The following is a 16,017-nucleotide window of genomic DNA, read 5'->3' on the forward strand; positions in this document are numbered from 1 at the left end:
GTGCTGCAACAGCAATTCCTGACTGCCCGCCTGAATCAGGCAGTTGTCCAAGTATGGCTAAATTTGGATATTTCTCTGCCTGTAGTATGCAACGGCTGGAGCCAGGCATTCTGTGAAAACTCTGGGCGCAGTAGATAAGCCAAAGGAAGTGCAGAGAACTGATAATGCACAGATCCTGCCCTGAAATGTAGATGCTTCCTGCATGACTCCCTTATGGGGGATGTGCAGATAGGTTTCTTTTAGTCTAGGGTGACTAACCAGGCATCTTTGACTAGCACAGGAAGAAGCTGCTGCAGGGTAAGCATTTTGAATTGTGGTACCATCAGGAAGGTGTTGAGAATTGAAAGATTCAGGATTGGCCGCCAAGAGCCCTCTTTCCTGGGTACCAGGAAGAGTCTGCTGTAGAATCCTCGACTCCTCTGTTCTACTGGAACCAGCTGAATAGCTCTGATATTGAGCAGGGAAGCTACTTGCTTTTGAGCCTCAGCCCACTGATTTGGAGGAAGGTCTGGAAACCCGCTTGGGGTTGACATTTGTACCCCTGGGCTACAATGTTGAGGACCCAGCGGTCCTGAGTAATGGGCATCAATTTTTTGCATGAAGGGCAACTTTGCCTACTAGGGGCGCAAGTAATTGGGCATGGCTGGGAAGGATAATGGAAAAGTAATTCTGAACTTTTTCCATAAGGGGGTGGCTTACCACTCCCTGTTTTAGAGGTGGGAGCACTCCATTGTTTAGATCTCTATATACCCTGAGAACTATAGTCTTGGTGGTCTGTTTCCCCTGGGTTTGGACTGAGAAGGCCTGGGAGGGGCTGGAAAGGACCAGTTTTTAGAAGGCCAATGTCTACTGAATCTAGGTGGCTGCACCTGTAAGAAACCTTTGCATAGATTTAGTTTTTTTCCTCCATCTTTTTAAGAACTACTTCTGCTTTGGTGCCAAACAAACGGTCCTGATTTAAAGGAGCGTCTAGTAATTTTGCTTAGACATGATCTGGCAGGATTTGTTCCTTCAGCCAAGCATGCTTTCTCAGTACAGACCCAGCGACTGCAGCCCTGCAAGATGCTTCTAAGGCATCAAAAAGTACAATTTTGTACCTACCATAAATGTAGATGTCCGAACTGGATAGCATCTGCAGTCATAACAAATGGGTTGTCCTGTCGTCAGGCAGCCCTTCGGTCGGCCGGATTCCAAAGTCTGGGTCCGGCTGATGTCGCACTTCACCCGATGTCATCTCTGCTGGTCTTCGGGTATAAAGGCATCAGCCGACACCATTTTCCTCAGTGTTTCTTGCCCCAGATGCCAGTTGCCCTCTTGGAAGGCTAAATTTTGGATAAATGCCAATGTTTCCAAAAGTAGAAGGCAAACACAAAAATAAGCATGTATGTACATATATACAAACAAATACACCATAAGAGACTCCCCCCCCAGCTAGCTATTAGGAAGGTAAATACCCTAGGAGTACCACAGAGGGGAAGGAGGGTGGGTAATCCTGACTGCAGATGCTATCCAGTTCGGACATCTACATTTATGGTAGGTACAAAACTGTACTATGTCCTTCATGGATGCATCTGCAGTCATAACAAATGGGTAGAATACCATAGCCAAACTAGGGGTGGAGGAAGAAAAATTATGGTGTAGTTAGGATCCCTTGCAGTACAGCAGTGGCAAACCCTGCTCGGGATCTAGAGTATAGAGGTAAATTATAATGCTTGGCAAATGTATGCACGGAGGTCCAAGTAGCCGCCTCAATAATGTCCTTGGTTGCCACTCCTCGTAAGAAAGCTGTGGTAGTGGCTGTAGCCCTTGTAGAATGAGGTCTTATGTTCTGTGGAATTGGTTTTCCATGGTAGGAGTAACAGAATCTTATGCAATTTCCTATCCATTTGGAGATTGTCTGTTTGGAAATTGCTTTTCCTTCCCTTCCTGTTGCATAGGCTACTAAAAGCTGGTCAGTTTTTCTGTTACTTTTGGTTCTGTCCAGGTAGTAGCGTAACTGCCTATGTACATCCAAGGTATGCAGCAGTCTTTCCCCCGTTCTGTGGATTGGGAAAGAAGGTAGGAAGGTGGATTGCCTGGTTTAAAGACACTCTGGATACCACCTTAGGCATAAATGTAGGATTAGTTCTCATGGACACCCTATCTTGATGGAAGATTAGGAAGGGTTGCACTGCCATTAAGGCCTGTAGTTCCGAAACCCTCCTTGCTGAAGTAATTGCCAGTAGGAAAGCAGTTTTCCATGACAGGTGTTGCAGATCTGCTGTTGCTGCTGGTTCAAGCGGAGGGAGTGTCAACTTTTCTAGCACAAAGTTCAAGTCCCATGCTGGTAATGGTGGTTTCCTAGGAGGTTTTACATTCTTGATCCCTCTGAGGAACTGCCTGAGTAGAGAATGCGAAAAGACAGGTGGATCGAAGCTGTATTCTGCTGAAATAGCTGATGCATGTATCTTGATGGAGGAATAGGACAGGCCTGTATGCAGAAGCTCTGCCAAGTACTCCAGAATGTTAGCAATATCTATGTTCGAAACATCTTTTCCTCTTTCAGTACTCCAAATGACAAACCTTTTCCATTTTCCTGCATAGTTCCTTCTTGTTGAAGGTCTGCGGGCTTCAAGGATAATGTCTTTAACCCTTTGGGAAAGGTCTGGGTTAGTTGCTGCTATGTGATGTTCCAGGCAGTCAGTTGCAAGGTTTTTAGGTTTGGATGCATGATGTTGTAGTTGTTCTGAGTTAACATCAAAGGCATCGGGGTATTGACCACATTCTCTCGAGACATGCTCCTCAGCAATGGGTACCAGTGTTGTCTTGGCCAATTGAGCTATCAGGATTATCCTTGGGCATTCCTCTTTGATTTTCAGTAGTACCTTGTGCATCAAGGGAAGAGGTGGAAATGCATATGCTGTCAGGCCTTTCCAGCTGAAGGATAGAGAGTCCACCTTCCATGCAAGTGGGTGGAATGTCCTTGTGCAGAATTTTTTGAGCTGGTGATTGAGTGGGGATGCAAATAGATCTATTTGTGGCATTCCCCATTTCTTTGTGATGGCCTTGAAGATATCCGGGTGTAGCATCCATTCGTGAGCATCCGAGGTGGTTCTGCTTAACATGTCTGCTAGGGTGTTCTCTTTTCCCGGCACAAACATTGCCTGTAACTGGATGTTGTAGCTCAGAGCCAGATTCCAAAGGTCCAAAGTCATTCTGCATAGGGGGTATGAATGAGTGCCTCCCTGTTTGTTGATGTACCACATGACTGTGGTGTTGTCTGTCCTTATCATCAAATGGCCTTCTTTGAGGAATGGTCTGAATTTTGGATTGCCAGTTTTACTGCCAGCATTTCTTTTGGTTTATGTGCAGGTGCAGCTGGTCTTGAGTCCACAATCCTTGTATGCATTTGTCCAGCATGTGCGCCCTCCATCCTAGGTCTGAGGCGTCCGTTGTGATGGTTTGGCTTGCTCGAAAGTTGTGGAAGGGTAAGCCTGGGTTTGACTGGCATGCTTGAGCCCACCATAGGAACTCCTGTTTTAGGCATGGGATTAGTGGGATTTCTGTTTCTAAGCTGTGCCTGTGTTGAGACCATAAATTCTTTAGGTACCACTGTAGCTTTCTCATATGCAGTCTGGCATGTGGGACCAAGATTATGCATGATGCCATGAAGCCCAAGGCCTGCAGAACTTTTCTTGCTGTTAGTTTGTTCTGCTTTGTTAATGCCAAGAAGTAAAGAGGGAGTTCTTTTTGTTTTTCTGTAGTTAGGAATGCCATTTGTTTTACTGTGTCCAATTCCGTGCCCAAGAATGTTCTTGTTTGGGATGGTATCAGCCTTGACTTTTGTAAATTGACTGTGTATACAAGGGCTTGTAGCAAGTAAATGACCCTTTGTAAATCTGTTGTCAGCTTGCTTTTGTTGTCCGCTTGTAACAGGCAGTCGTCCAGGTACGGATAAATTTGGATTCCCTGTAGTCTGCAGTGAGCCATTACTGATGCCAGGCATTTTGTGAATACTCTGGGCGCAGTAGATAAGCCAAAGGGCAATGCTGAGAATTGATAATGCTCTGATCCTGCAAGAAATCTGAGGTATCTTCTGCAATTTGGTCGAATGGGGACGTGCAGGTATGCCTCCTTGAGATCTAGAGTTACCAGCCAACACTCCTTGCCCAGCATGGGAAGAAGTTGCTGTAGGGTCAGCATTTTGAATTTTGGGACAATGATGTATGTGTTTAAGACGGACAGGTCGAGAATAGGTCTCCAACTTTTCTCTTTTCTTGGTACTAGGAAGAGTCTGGAGTAGAATCCTTTGCCCTGTTCTGTTATTGGTACTCTTTCCACAGCTCTCATCTTTGCTAATTTAAGCTATCTGTTGTAGAGCTTCTGTTTTTGATTTGGAGGTAGGTTTGGCATTCCTCTTTTACTGGTAAGGTGTGGAAGTGGAACCGGTAGCCTTGGTCTATGGTTTGCAAAATCCACTTGTCTTTTGTGATATAGTGCCAATTTTTCGAAAATAAGGCTAACTTTCGGCCTAATGGTGCTGCTATTTGCTCCCTGGTAGGCGGTGTCAGAGCCAAGTCACTGTGATTGTCCTGTTGCAGTGGCAGTGGTTGTGTCTGTGCCTCGGTTATTGCCTTGCCACTGTCGTCCTCTGTAGGAACCTCCTCTGGATTGATTTCTGCCTCTAGAGTGTCTATTCCTGCCCCTTTGGGATTTTGTGGAGTCTGGAAAGGACCAATTTTTGGCAGGCCAGTTCCTGCTAAACCTTGGGGGCTGAACCTGTAAGAAATCTTTAACTGTTTGTACAGATTTTGCCTTTTCTTTCATTTTCTTCATTACTTGCTGGGCAGGTGTACCAAATAGACTGGCCTTATCCATAGGAGCATCTAACAGCTTTGCTTTAACATGATCCGGTAAGGCCTGTTCTTTCAACCATGCATGCCTTCTTATCACTGTGCCAGTCATGGCTGATCTAAATGAAGCCTCCAGTGCATCATAGCCACATTTTAAGGAATGGTTACTAACCTGTTGGATGTTATTCACCATTTCTAGTACATATTTCTTATCTAAGGATTCATCAGAGGACAGTTTTTTAGTTAACTGATCAAGCATAAACTCTTGGTATTGGATCATATGAAACTGATAGTTTAAAGCTCTAGCTGAGAGAGTAGCAGAGGTGTAAACTTTTTTCCCCCATCTCTAAGGACCTGGATTCCCTTTCAGAAGGAATAGGGTTTTGCTGAGGTCGAGGCTACTGCCTTAGGCCCCTGGGATATAGTTTCGGGATCTGCAAGTGGGGCCTTGTATAGGTGGTGATGAGTGTCTGGCACCCTGTAAAATCTATCTGGTTTGGCAGGGGCTGGAGGTAAAGAATCAGGAGCAGTGCAAACATCATTAAATGCATCATCCACAACAGGCAGTACAGGAGGTATAGCTAAGGGCCTATGTTGTGGTAAGTGCAGAAAAGTCCTAAGCCTTTTTCTTGAATCTGAGAAATCTTGTCCCTGCCATTGGAATTGTTCTCTCATGGCATGTAAGGTTTCCCCAAAGGAAAATTCCTCTGGTGGAGAGGCAGCTGGAATGGATTCTTCAGCATCGGAATCTTCATAAGTAGAAAAAGGAGCCTCTGGCTGGTCTGTAATGTCTGAGTCATCCGCAGAATCATCACAGGACACTGGCTCGGGGGGCTCTGCTCTAGGTCTCTTTTCTGGGGGCTGAGAGGCTCTGTCTGGGTGAGATTGGGATCCCCTAATCAATGATATTAAATCCTCTGCCAGAGTAAGCATTTGTGAACTTGAAGTGGGCCTGTGTGAGGGGGGCTTAACAGGCACCGATTTAACAGATTTGGCTGCTTTAGCCCTGGCAAAGGCCTTAATAGACATGGCTGCAGGAGGCCTAGCAGCACCACGTGCTGGGGTAGAGGCATCCAAAGGGATGGTGTCTGATAAGTCACTAGGAACCACAATTGTAGGTAAAATTTCTGAGGCCGATTCAACTGAGGTAGCAGGAGCCTCAGTAGTAGTCATGGATTCGGCTGAAGATTGACCGGTTTTCGGTTTCGCGAAACCGAGACACTCGACTTGCTTAACCGTGGTTTCGGCGAAACCGCGGACCGCAGTGTCGGTCTTTTCTTTGCGTTTTTAACAATTTGGGTAGTCTGAGGATCCGGCGGCATAATGTACGCAAAATCTGAGCGAAAAACTGTTCAGCAAACTCCGACCGACGCCTAAGCGTTAGGCCGATTGAAGGAAGCACAGGCCGAACAGGCTGCTACGTCGTGGTCTGGGCCTAAGCAAGGCAGACAGTAAGAGTGGAAATCTTTATGAGGTATTTGTTTCCCACAAGTTAAACAGTTATTGACTTTTTCTGACATCGGCTGAGGCAAGAAAGAGTCCCCAACGGGTACTTAGCTTTTAGAAGTCTTCAAGTAGTATTCGGTAGTAGTAATCTCTGGATCTGACCGACCGGCACTTGCAAACAGCTTCTGCTTGGCGCCACGGCAAGAAAGACTGAGGAAAATGGCGTCGGCTGATGCCTTTATACCCGAAGACCAGCAGAGATGACGTCGGGTGAAGTGCGACATCAGCCGAAGCCGGACCCAGACTTTGGAATCCGGCCGACCGAAGGGCTGCCTGACGACAGGACAACCCATTTGTTATGGCTGCAGATGCATCCATGAAGGACATCCACACTGCAAAGTATGTTTACTAACTTGGTTTGCAGAATGCATTAACTCTTGTAAATCCTTATTTTCTGCACAATCTGGAAGTGACACCATTTTTTGTTTAATTAGTTCCATAATATGTTGCTGGTACTTCAACATGTGAAACTGGCAATTCAAAGCTCTGATGGTAAGAGTTGCAAAGGTATATGCCTTCTAACCCCATCAAGGCTCCTGAATCCCTGTCTGAAGGTGTTGGGTTTTTAGCCGTAGTAGCCTTAATGTCTTTAGGTCCCTGGGAAATTGTCTCTGGATCCGCAGTACGATTCTTAGAGAAATTTAAAAGAATCAGGTACTCTGTAGTACCTGTCAGGTTTTCTAGGGGCTGGTGGTGTCAGGACTAAGACTGGATTCCATGAAGACATCGACAATACCCAGGACAGTGGGGTATAGCTAGAGGCCTGTGCTGAGGCAACTCAAAATTCTCTGAGTCTCTTTTTAGACCGAGGATAGTCCTGGCATTCCCAGCGGAAATGCTCTCAAAGTATGCAAGGTTTCATTTCAAGAAAAAATCCTCTGGATGGGAGGCAAATGGAATGGATTCCTCTGCATCTGAATCCTCATAGGTTGATAAGGGTATGTCCTGGTAATCAGAAGGGTCACAGTCATCAAACTCCTGGTCTGTAGAAACAGAAGGAAACTCAATTCTTTGTCTTTTAGCAGGGGAAGGCTGTCTTCCCCTAATTAGAGTAATAAGGTCCTCAGCCATTCTAAGCATTTGTTTTTGTGGCATGGGAGCTTGAGCATGCACTTTGGTAGTTGGTTTTCTAGAAATAGTGCGAACTCTGGGCCTGAGAAACTTGGTAGTATTAGCTAAAAACGAAGTTGTCTGTTTAATGCCTGTAGGCAGATAACCCGTGTGTGATGACTGCAACAGTGAAACACTAAGAACATCTACTGTTTATTCTTAAGAAAATAAAACATCAGACTCACCTTCGAACTGTCGGGCTAGCAGGTTTCCAAGCCATCTCTCTAGAAGTGGGGTGATGCCTCTCATGAAGAAAAGCCAGACTCTCCATCCCGGTGCCCAAAATCCACACCCAGGGCCTTTCCCCACTGGTCCCTGTAAGTACAAAAACAGTGCTATTTTCAGTACAGGAATTCTGCATATTTAACATCTGCCATTCTGAAAACAGGCTCTGCAGAATGCTAATGATCAACAAGAGGCAATTAAGTCAATGGTCAATGTTCCATGGCAGCTGCAACAGAGAGTTCTCAATTTACCTGCCCCTCCTCAACAAGAATGTACTTTGGCCCTGCAAGCGGAGAATTGTCTATAAAGTGTGGCCCTAAACACCAAACTACACGACACAGTAAACAGATGACATACAAAACACCCAACTGCTGCCATAAAACCAGAAAAGAAAAATGAGATGCAATTCAAACATTTTTGGTGGTCAGAAAACTACAGGACAATTCTTATTTTAACAGGCACAATTACACAAGTTTTTTTTTCAAATGTTTGCAATATAGAATTTCTTTTGCATTAATATTTTCAGAGAACGTACAGCAGTCATCACATCTCCACATATATTTCAAGATGCAACAAACAGCAGAGCACAACAGATCAAAAGAAAATTTGCAATGTTTAGAATTTCTTTTACTTGTGAAATCAGAATGTCATGATACGCTGTACAACCATCCGACTTTCAACATTTTTGGATTTGTATCTCTGAATGCATCCCTAGAGTATTAAAAAATCAAATATGTATAAAGTATAAGAATAAATAAATACATAAAAATGAGAGCGAGAATGTTATGCTAGCACATAACTGTTGCTCCCCCCATCAATTCCTTGTTCTCACAACCACACACGCTAATAAATAATGCATACTGATGTACAAAAAACCTGGTGGGTGCGGTATTCTTAATCTGCATGCTTTGAGGATTCTGTTTTGCAGTATATTACAATGTAAAGGACTACAAACAGCCCACCAAGGACCGAGAAGATTCAGACCAGATTTGGGACATCTTTAGGTCCTAGAGAAGGTATGGAGGTTCATCTAACAGTAGCATCAGCATGTAGTACTGCTAGCTCTAACCACCCTTGCAGCTGTCAGTCTTGTCCATGGCTGTGACCTTGATGACAACTCAGCGAACCTGCCGAGGATGCCTGGTGAAATGAGCAACTCGCACCAGTCCATCATACTATGCACTTTATGAAAGTTCTACTGCCACCAAGGGTCAACTCTCTGCCAGGTTACCTAGTATTCTGCAACTTTCTGATCATATAAATAGGCCTGTATAAGGGTAGGCACTGGTGATACTGATGTCCGCTGGTCAGTACCCTGCCTCTGTAGAGTAAAAAAAAAAAAAAAAAAAAGTAGATTTTCTGATCACTTCCTGGTATCGCTATTTGAGACCTAGAACACTGGGGGCATAACCATGGGCTTGCTTGACTAAAAGCATGGGGAAAGCCTCAATGAAAAAGTGTCCCCTACAAAGCTGCAAATTATGCATTTGACTGCTGTCTACTAGAGATGTCCGATATGCCATAATTGGCTTATATGCCAAAAGTACTGTTTCTAAAGCTTGACCAAATAAATGAAGTAGAAATCACAATCTGTCTCCCAACATTCCAAAACAAGAAAGGATATAGTAAATGGAGACCATGGACCTATGGCTGGACAAGGATGCCCCTCTCTAGGACTGGTGCTGTCTGTTCCCTTATGCCCTAGATACACACCATTAACCTGTGAAAAGTAACCATGACTGCTCAAGAAAACTGTAAACATAGTGCAACCATTCTGGTCAACTCTCAGTCATTCAAAAATTTCTGAAGTGGTCTAATGTAAGAAAATTAATGCCTTAAGTACTACAAGCAGATATGACAGTACTGAAGCCTACCAAAGTCCAGCATATGGCCTAACGGTTTCTTTCAGCTTTATCAATGCAAGACCAAACCATTTGTGACACTAAGACTTGTAAGTAAAATATTTCACCAAAGGTGAACTGCTAACAGTCCACCTTATCTAGCTATCTCTCTAGTTCTATCAACACTGAAGTCCTTCAGTAACATGGCAACTGCCTGTACTCACAGTCCCAAAGGAGGGCAAAACCACTATCACTTGGCTCCAACCCCACTAGGTTTCAAATGGTCCTGCTGATCCAAATGCATTTCTTAAACATACTCCGTAATACCCTAACATAACACATTTGGGGGGTGGACAGGGAAAGGTCCAAGAGCCCCTACAGAATTGTCCTAGCAAAGCCTGATGTAACCTAGAGAAGGAATCAAGCTTGGAATGCCTTGCAAACATATATATGTATATAGATAACCAAGTTGCTGCTACTGGAATCCAGCTCAAAAAAAAGCCACTGATAAAACCAAGGTCCTAGCAAAGTGAGTCTTGACCCTGCTTGGAATGGTTTTGTTGTGGTGAGTTACTAGTAAAAAAATATTTAAAACCTGTATTGAATTCCTGCACCAAGCTGTAAAGAGACATCATGAATCCACTTACCTTTTTCAGTAGTGCTCGACAACCTACTGTCACAACATATGAACTGGCTGTCGAACACCAGGGTCTTTTTACAAGTCAAGCTGTGCAATCCAATCCAATTTTGTCCCATTATTCTTTGGATACTTAAATGGTGAGGTATGTTAGTAAGGAGGTAGCTAAATGTGTGTGTTAGGGGACAGGGTATGTTAGTTAGGTATTAATTTACTTAGTGGCAACCTCTGTCTATCAGAGACGTGGGGGCCAGACTGAGAGATACATTTGTGATTTCCTGTCCAATGATCAAAGTTTTGTTTTAACAGGGTCAGGGATGAACTTTGTTTCATGTACATGGAAAACGTATTTGACAGCGCATTAATCCTTTGAGACATATCAATCTCTCCAGCATGTTCTATTTATATCTCAGGCACAAAGTTCAGGTCCTTAAATCTAGTGTTTCTAGTGCTGTTTGGTTTTGTAGATGTGCAAGAAATCCAACAGAGTTGGATCTGAGGATGCTATATACAGCAAGCATAGACAGCCTCTCAGTAACCTGCAAGTACAGAGACTTGACCCTAAGGCAGTCTGTGTAGGACAGGATATTCATACCGCAGATTGTCCTGGAGAGGAACCTTTCAAGACATTAGTTAGGTATCCAACAAACGGGGCATTGCACTCTGTGATGGGTCTGATAAACGATGAGTAAAGTGGCACTATAACTTCAATGGACTTGGATGCCATATTCTTGCTTACGAGTTGGGTGACAGAATGATTCTCTTACTATCTTGGTTATGTGTTGGTTGAAGGCCAAATTATGTTTGTATATACTCCTAGATCCCTAACTATCAGGTCAACTCTTAGGGGTGTTTTAGCAATGGAATAGTTAGCTTGGGTGGAAGATTTCCAAAAGGGTACTATAATGCATTTCTTTCCATTGAGTTTTAATCTGTGGTTTTGTAAAAGTCATTTGTTTGTGTCACACCCTCTTGTAGGATGTTGGTGTTGTGGAACAAATCTATGGTAGCTGAGAACTTGGTTAACTACAGCTCTGACAGGAGCTTTGCCTTCTGAGAAATTGATGCTAAACAGGAATGGGCCTACCGTGCAGCCATGGGGAACTCTATTGGTGACCGGTCTCCTAGGGGAGGTGGTCTCATCAATCCTGACTTCTTGGGTCCTAAATGTGACCTAGCAGCAATCCAGTGAGTAATGTATGGATTGAAGCCTAGTTCTTAAAGAGTTTCTCAACACCTGAGTGGGGTACTGTACTGTATTGAACACTTTGGCCAGGTCAAGTCTAATTGGCATGCAGAGGTTCCCCTCATCCATAGCCTTGGTGGCCCTCATGAAGATGTCTACAGAGTTGAGCAGGCAAGACCTTCACAAAGCCAAAACAGGATGGGTCCAGTGTTTGTAGGTTGTCAATGTCCTTGTTAATCATTTCCATTGTAATTTCTTCTATAACTTTGCATATTAGACTTGTCAGACTGATGGGGCTGTAACTCCCAGGTTCAGTTCAAGGTCCATTCTTATGGAAGGACGACCACTGTGGCGCTCCATTTACCTGACGCAACCTGTTTTGAGGCTGTAATAGAAGAATCCCTCAAGTGGTCCTGCTAGGTCATGCTTTAGGCTACTTAAAAGGTAAGCAGGGTTCACTGAAGCAATGTGTTTGGAATTACTGAGTGCCACTAGGAGCTGCTCCCCATTTCACAGTTTGGGGGAATATGCTAGAAGGGATTTCACAGAGGGTAGATGGGTGGAGTTAGACCTAAATTTATCAGCCAGTAGACTTGCTATATCACTCTGGTTTGTGAAGGTTATCCCATTTACCTCCAGTTCTGCACTGCTAAGTGTTACCTTTATGGTTCCTGACATAGCTGAAGGAGGCCTTGTGACTGTCCTTCATCTGGGAGGCTATGATGACCTCAACTGTACTTTTAGAACTTTATTTGAAGAGTTTCTTGATTGACTAAATCAGATTTCTTGTCAGAGGTGCTCTTTCTGACTTTGGCCATGCCTTATTTTTCTTTTGTTATATAATTAGTTAAGGTAAGGATTCCACCAGTGGGGTTTGTTTTTCAACGTTAGACCTCTGCTTACTTCTAGTAGGTACTGCAGCCTCAATGCAGCCATTTTCATGTTTGTAAAGAGCTTCTGTAAATCCGCATAGGTAGTTGTGATCTTAAGGTTTGGACAAACAGTGAATCTTGACAAACTCTCTTAATACAATGTATACTTGCTTTAAAAAGTACAGTTTTGTACCTACCATAAATGTAGATGTCCGATAGGTATGTATCTGCAGTCATAACATATGGGTTGTCCTGCCTCAGGCAGCCCTTCGGTCGGCCGGATTCCAAAGTCTGGGTCTGGCCTCGGCTGATGTCGCACTTTCCCCGACGTCAGAGCTTCTGGAGGTATAAAGGCATCAGCCGACACCATTTTCCTCAGTGTTTCTTGCCCCAGATGCCAGGTGCCCTCTAGGCAGGCTAAATTTGGATAAATGTTGAAAATTCCACAAACAAATACACCATAATAGATTCCCCCAGCTAGCTAAAAGAGGGGTAAGCACCCTAGGAATACCACAGAGGGGAAGGAGGGTGGGTAATCCTGAATGCAGATGCATACCTATCGGACATCTACATTTATGGTAGGTACAAAACTGTACTATGTCCTTCAAGGATGCATCTGCAGTCATAACATATGGGTAGAATACCATAGCTAAACTGGGGGAGGAGGTACTAAGATAAGGATGGTGTAGTTAAGATCCCCTGTAGAACTGCAGTTGCAAAACCTGCTCGGGATCTTGAGTATAAAGGTAGATTGTAATGCTTGGCAAATGTATGCACGGAGCTCCAAGTAGCAGCTTCTAAAATGTCCTTGGTAGCCACCCCTCGTATGAAAGCTGTAGTGGTGGCTGTGGCTCTTGTGGAGTGAGGCCTGATATTTTCAGGAGTTGTCTTGCCATGAAAAGAGTAGCAGAAACAAATGCAATTTCCTATCCATTTTGAAATTGTCTGTTTGGAAATTGCTTTTCCTTGCACTGCAGTTGCATATGCTACCAAAAGTTGGTCAGTTTTTCTGCTGGTTTTAGTTCTGTCCAGATAGTAGCGTAGTTGTCTGTGTACATCCAAGGTGTGCAATAGTTTTTCCCCCTTGTTCTGTGGGTTAGGGAAGAACGTAGGCAAATGAATAGCTTGGTTCAAGGATACCCTGGATACCACCTTTGGCATGAAAGTAGGATTGGTTCTCAGAGACACTCTATCCTGGTGAAAAATAAGGAAAGGCTGCACTGCCATTAGTGCCTGTAACTCGGATACTCTTCTTGCTGAAGTAATTGCTAGAAGGAAAGCAGTTTTCCAAGATAAGAACTGTAAGTCTGCTGTTGCTGCTGGTTCAAAAGGGGGTAGTGTTAATTTTTCCAGCACAAAATTGAGATCCCATACAGGCAGAGAAGGTTTCCTTGGAGGTTTTACATTTTTGATCCCTCTTAAAAATTGTCTGAGGAGAGGGTGAGAGAAGATAGGTGGATCCAAGTTGTACTCTGCTGAAATTGCTGAAGCATGAATCTTAATGGAAGAATAGGACAGGCCATTGTGGAATAGCTCTCCTAAGTATTCTAGGATGTGTGCTAGGTTTGCCAGTGTGACATTTGTACCCTTTGATGCGCTCCAAATGAGGAATCTCTTCCATTTAGCTGAGTATGTCTTCCTTGTGGAGGGTCTGCGAGCCTCCAGGATAATGTCCTTGACCCTCTGAGATAAGACAGTTTGGTTTTGTTTTAAGCAATTTTCCAGGCAGTCAGCTGCAGTGTTTTCAAGCTTGGATGCAGGGTTTTGAAGTTGTTCTGCGTTAGAAGTAGAGGCCATAGGGGTAGAGGCCATGAGTTCGTCTGAGACATGCTTCTCAGTAGAGGATACCAATGCTGCCTTGGCCAGTCTGGAGCTATTAGTATCACCTTTGGCTGTTCCTCCCTGATCTTCAGTAGAACTTTGTACATCAATGGGAGAGGTGGAAAAGCATACACTGTTAGGGCATTCCAGCTGAAAGAGAGGGAGTCCACCCTCCAGGCTTGTGGGTGGTATACTCTTGAGCAGAATTTCTTCAGTTGTTGGTTGAGAGGGGAGGCGAACAGGTCTATCTCTGGCATTCTCCATTTGTCTGTTATGATTTTGAAGATGTCTGGATGCAGCATCCATTCGTGAGCATCCGTGGTAGTTCTGCTTAAGCTGTCTGCTAGTGAATTCTCTTTTCCTGGTACGAATTTGGCCCTGCAGTTGGATGTTGAGATTCAGGCTTAGGTTCCACAGATCCACTGCCATCCGGCATATAGGGTAGGAATGCGTGCCTCCCTGTTTGTTTATGTACCACATGACTGTGGTATTGTCTGTCCTTGTCAACAGATGTCCTTGTTGGAGGAATGATTTGAATGCCTCGATTACATGCTTCACTGCCAGCATCTCCTTTAGGTTTATGTGCAAATTCAGCTGGTCTTGAGACCATAGGCCTTGGATACACTTGTCTTCCATGTGTGCTCCCCATCCTAGGTCTGAGGCATCCGTGGTGATGGTCTGCCTTGGTTGTGGTTTGTTGAAAGGCAACCCTCTGTTGGACCGGCAGGCTTGAGCCCACCACAGGAATTCCTTTTTCAGGCATGGAATGATTGGAATCATGGTTTCTAGACTGTGTCTGTGTTGAGACCATACATTCCTTAGGTACCATTGCAATTTCCTCACATGCAGCTTGGCATGTGGGATCAAGATTATGCAGGATGCCATGTAACCCAGGGCCTGCAGGATTTTCCTTGCAGTAAGCTGAGTTTGTTTTGTCAAAGCCATGAAGTAGACTGGGAGTTGCTTTTGTTTTTCTTCTGTGAGAAAAGCCATCTGAGTTGTTGTGTCCAGATCCGCACCCAAAAATGTTATCCTTTGGGATGGCACTAGTCTTTTTTTTTTTTTTTCATGGGATGGCACTAGTCTTGACTTCTGGATGTTGACTGTGTATCCCAAGGCCTGTAGCAGGTTTATGACATAGGCCAAATCCTTTATTAGTTTTGTCTTGTTGTCCGCTTGTATTAGGCAGTCGTCCAGGTATGGGTAGATTTGAATTCCCTGAAGCCTGCAATGTGCAATTACTGATGCCAGGCATTTCGTGAATACTCTGGGCGCAGTAGATAAGCCAAAGGGCAATGCTGAGAATTGAAAATGCTCTGATCCTGCAAGAAATCTGAGGTGTCTTCTGCAATCTGGTCGTATAGGGACGTGCAGGTATGCCTCCTTGAGATCTAGAGTCACAAGCCAAGACTCCTTGCCCTTCATGGGAAGAAGTTGCTGTAGGGTCAGCATCTTGAATTTTGGCACAATGAGATATGTGTTTAGTGCGGACAAGTCGAGAATAGGCCTCCACTGGGTTTCTTTTCTTGGTACAAGGAATAGTTTGGAATAAAATCCTTGGCCTTGTTCCATAGATGGTACCCTTTCTATTGCTTTCATCTGAAGTAAATTGTTGATTTGTCTTAAAGCCTCTGGCTTCTGGTTTGGTGGTAGGTTTGGCATTCCATTCCTTCTTGGTAAAGTGTGGAAGTGAAACCTGTATCCTTTATCTATTGTTTGCAATGTCCATTTGTCTTTTGTAATGCAATGCCAGTTTTTTGAGAATAGAGCCAACTTTCTGCCCAAGGGTGCTTCCAGTTGTTCCCTGGTAGGCGGAATCAGAGTCAAGTCATTGTGTCTGTCCTGTGGAAGTGGTTGTAGTCACAGTTGTGGCAGTACTCCTCTGGTTGGCAGGTTGCCACTGACGACCCCTGTAGGCACCCTTTGATTGACCTCTGCCTCTTGGGCGTCTATTCCTGCCCCTCTGTGCTCTGGAGGTGTCCGGAAA

At 44.3% G+C, this 16,017-nt stretch overlaps 1 protein-coding gene across 1 annotated transcript in view; it reads right to left on the reverse strand.

Annotated features, from left to right (window-relative positions):
• Positions 1 to 16,017, reverse strand: part of PRPF8 (pre-mRNA processing factor 8) — a 2,252,227-nt gene that overhangs the window by 1,819,917 nt on the left and 416,293 nt on the right. The window contains exon 12 of the mRNA XM_044054875.1: positions 7,634 to 7,763. Coding sequence (XP_043910810.1) covers positions 7,634 to 7,763 — 130 coding nt within the window. The remainder of the gene's footprint in view (positions 1 to 7,633; positions 7,764 to 16,017) is intronic.

This window comes from Protopterus annectens, chromosome 13.part0, assembly GCF_019279795.1.
Source record: "Protopterus annectens isolate FY-2018-M chromosome 13.part0, PAN1.0, whole genome shotgun sequence".
NCBI classification, from domain to species: Eukaryota; Metazoa; Chordata; order Ceratodontiformes; family Protopteridae; genus Protopterus; species Protopterus annectens.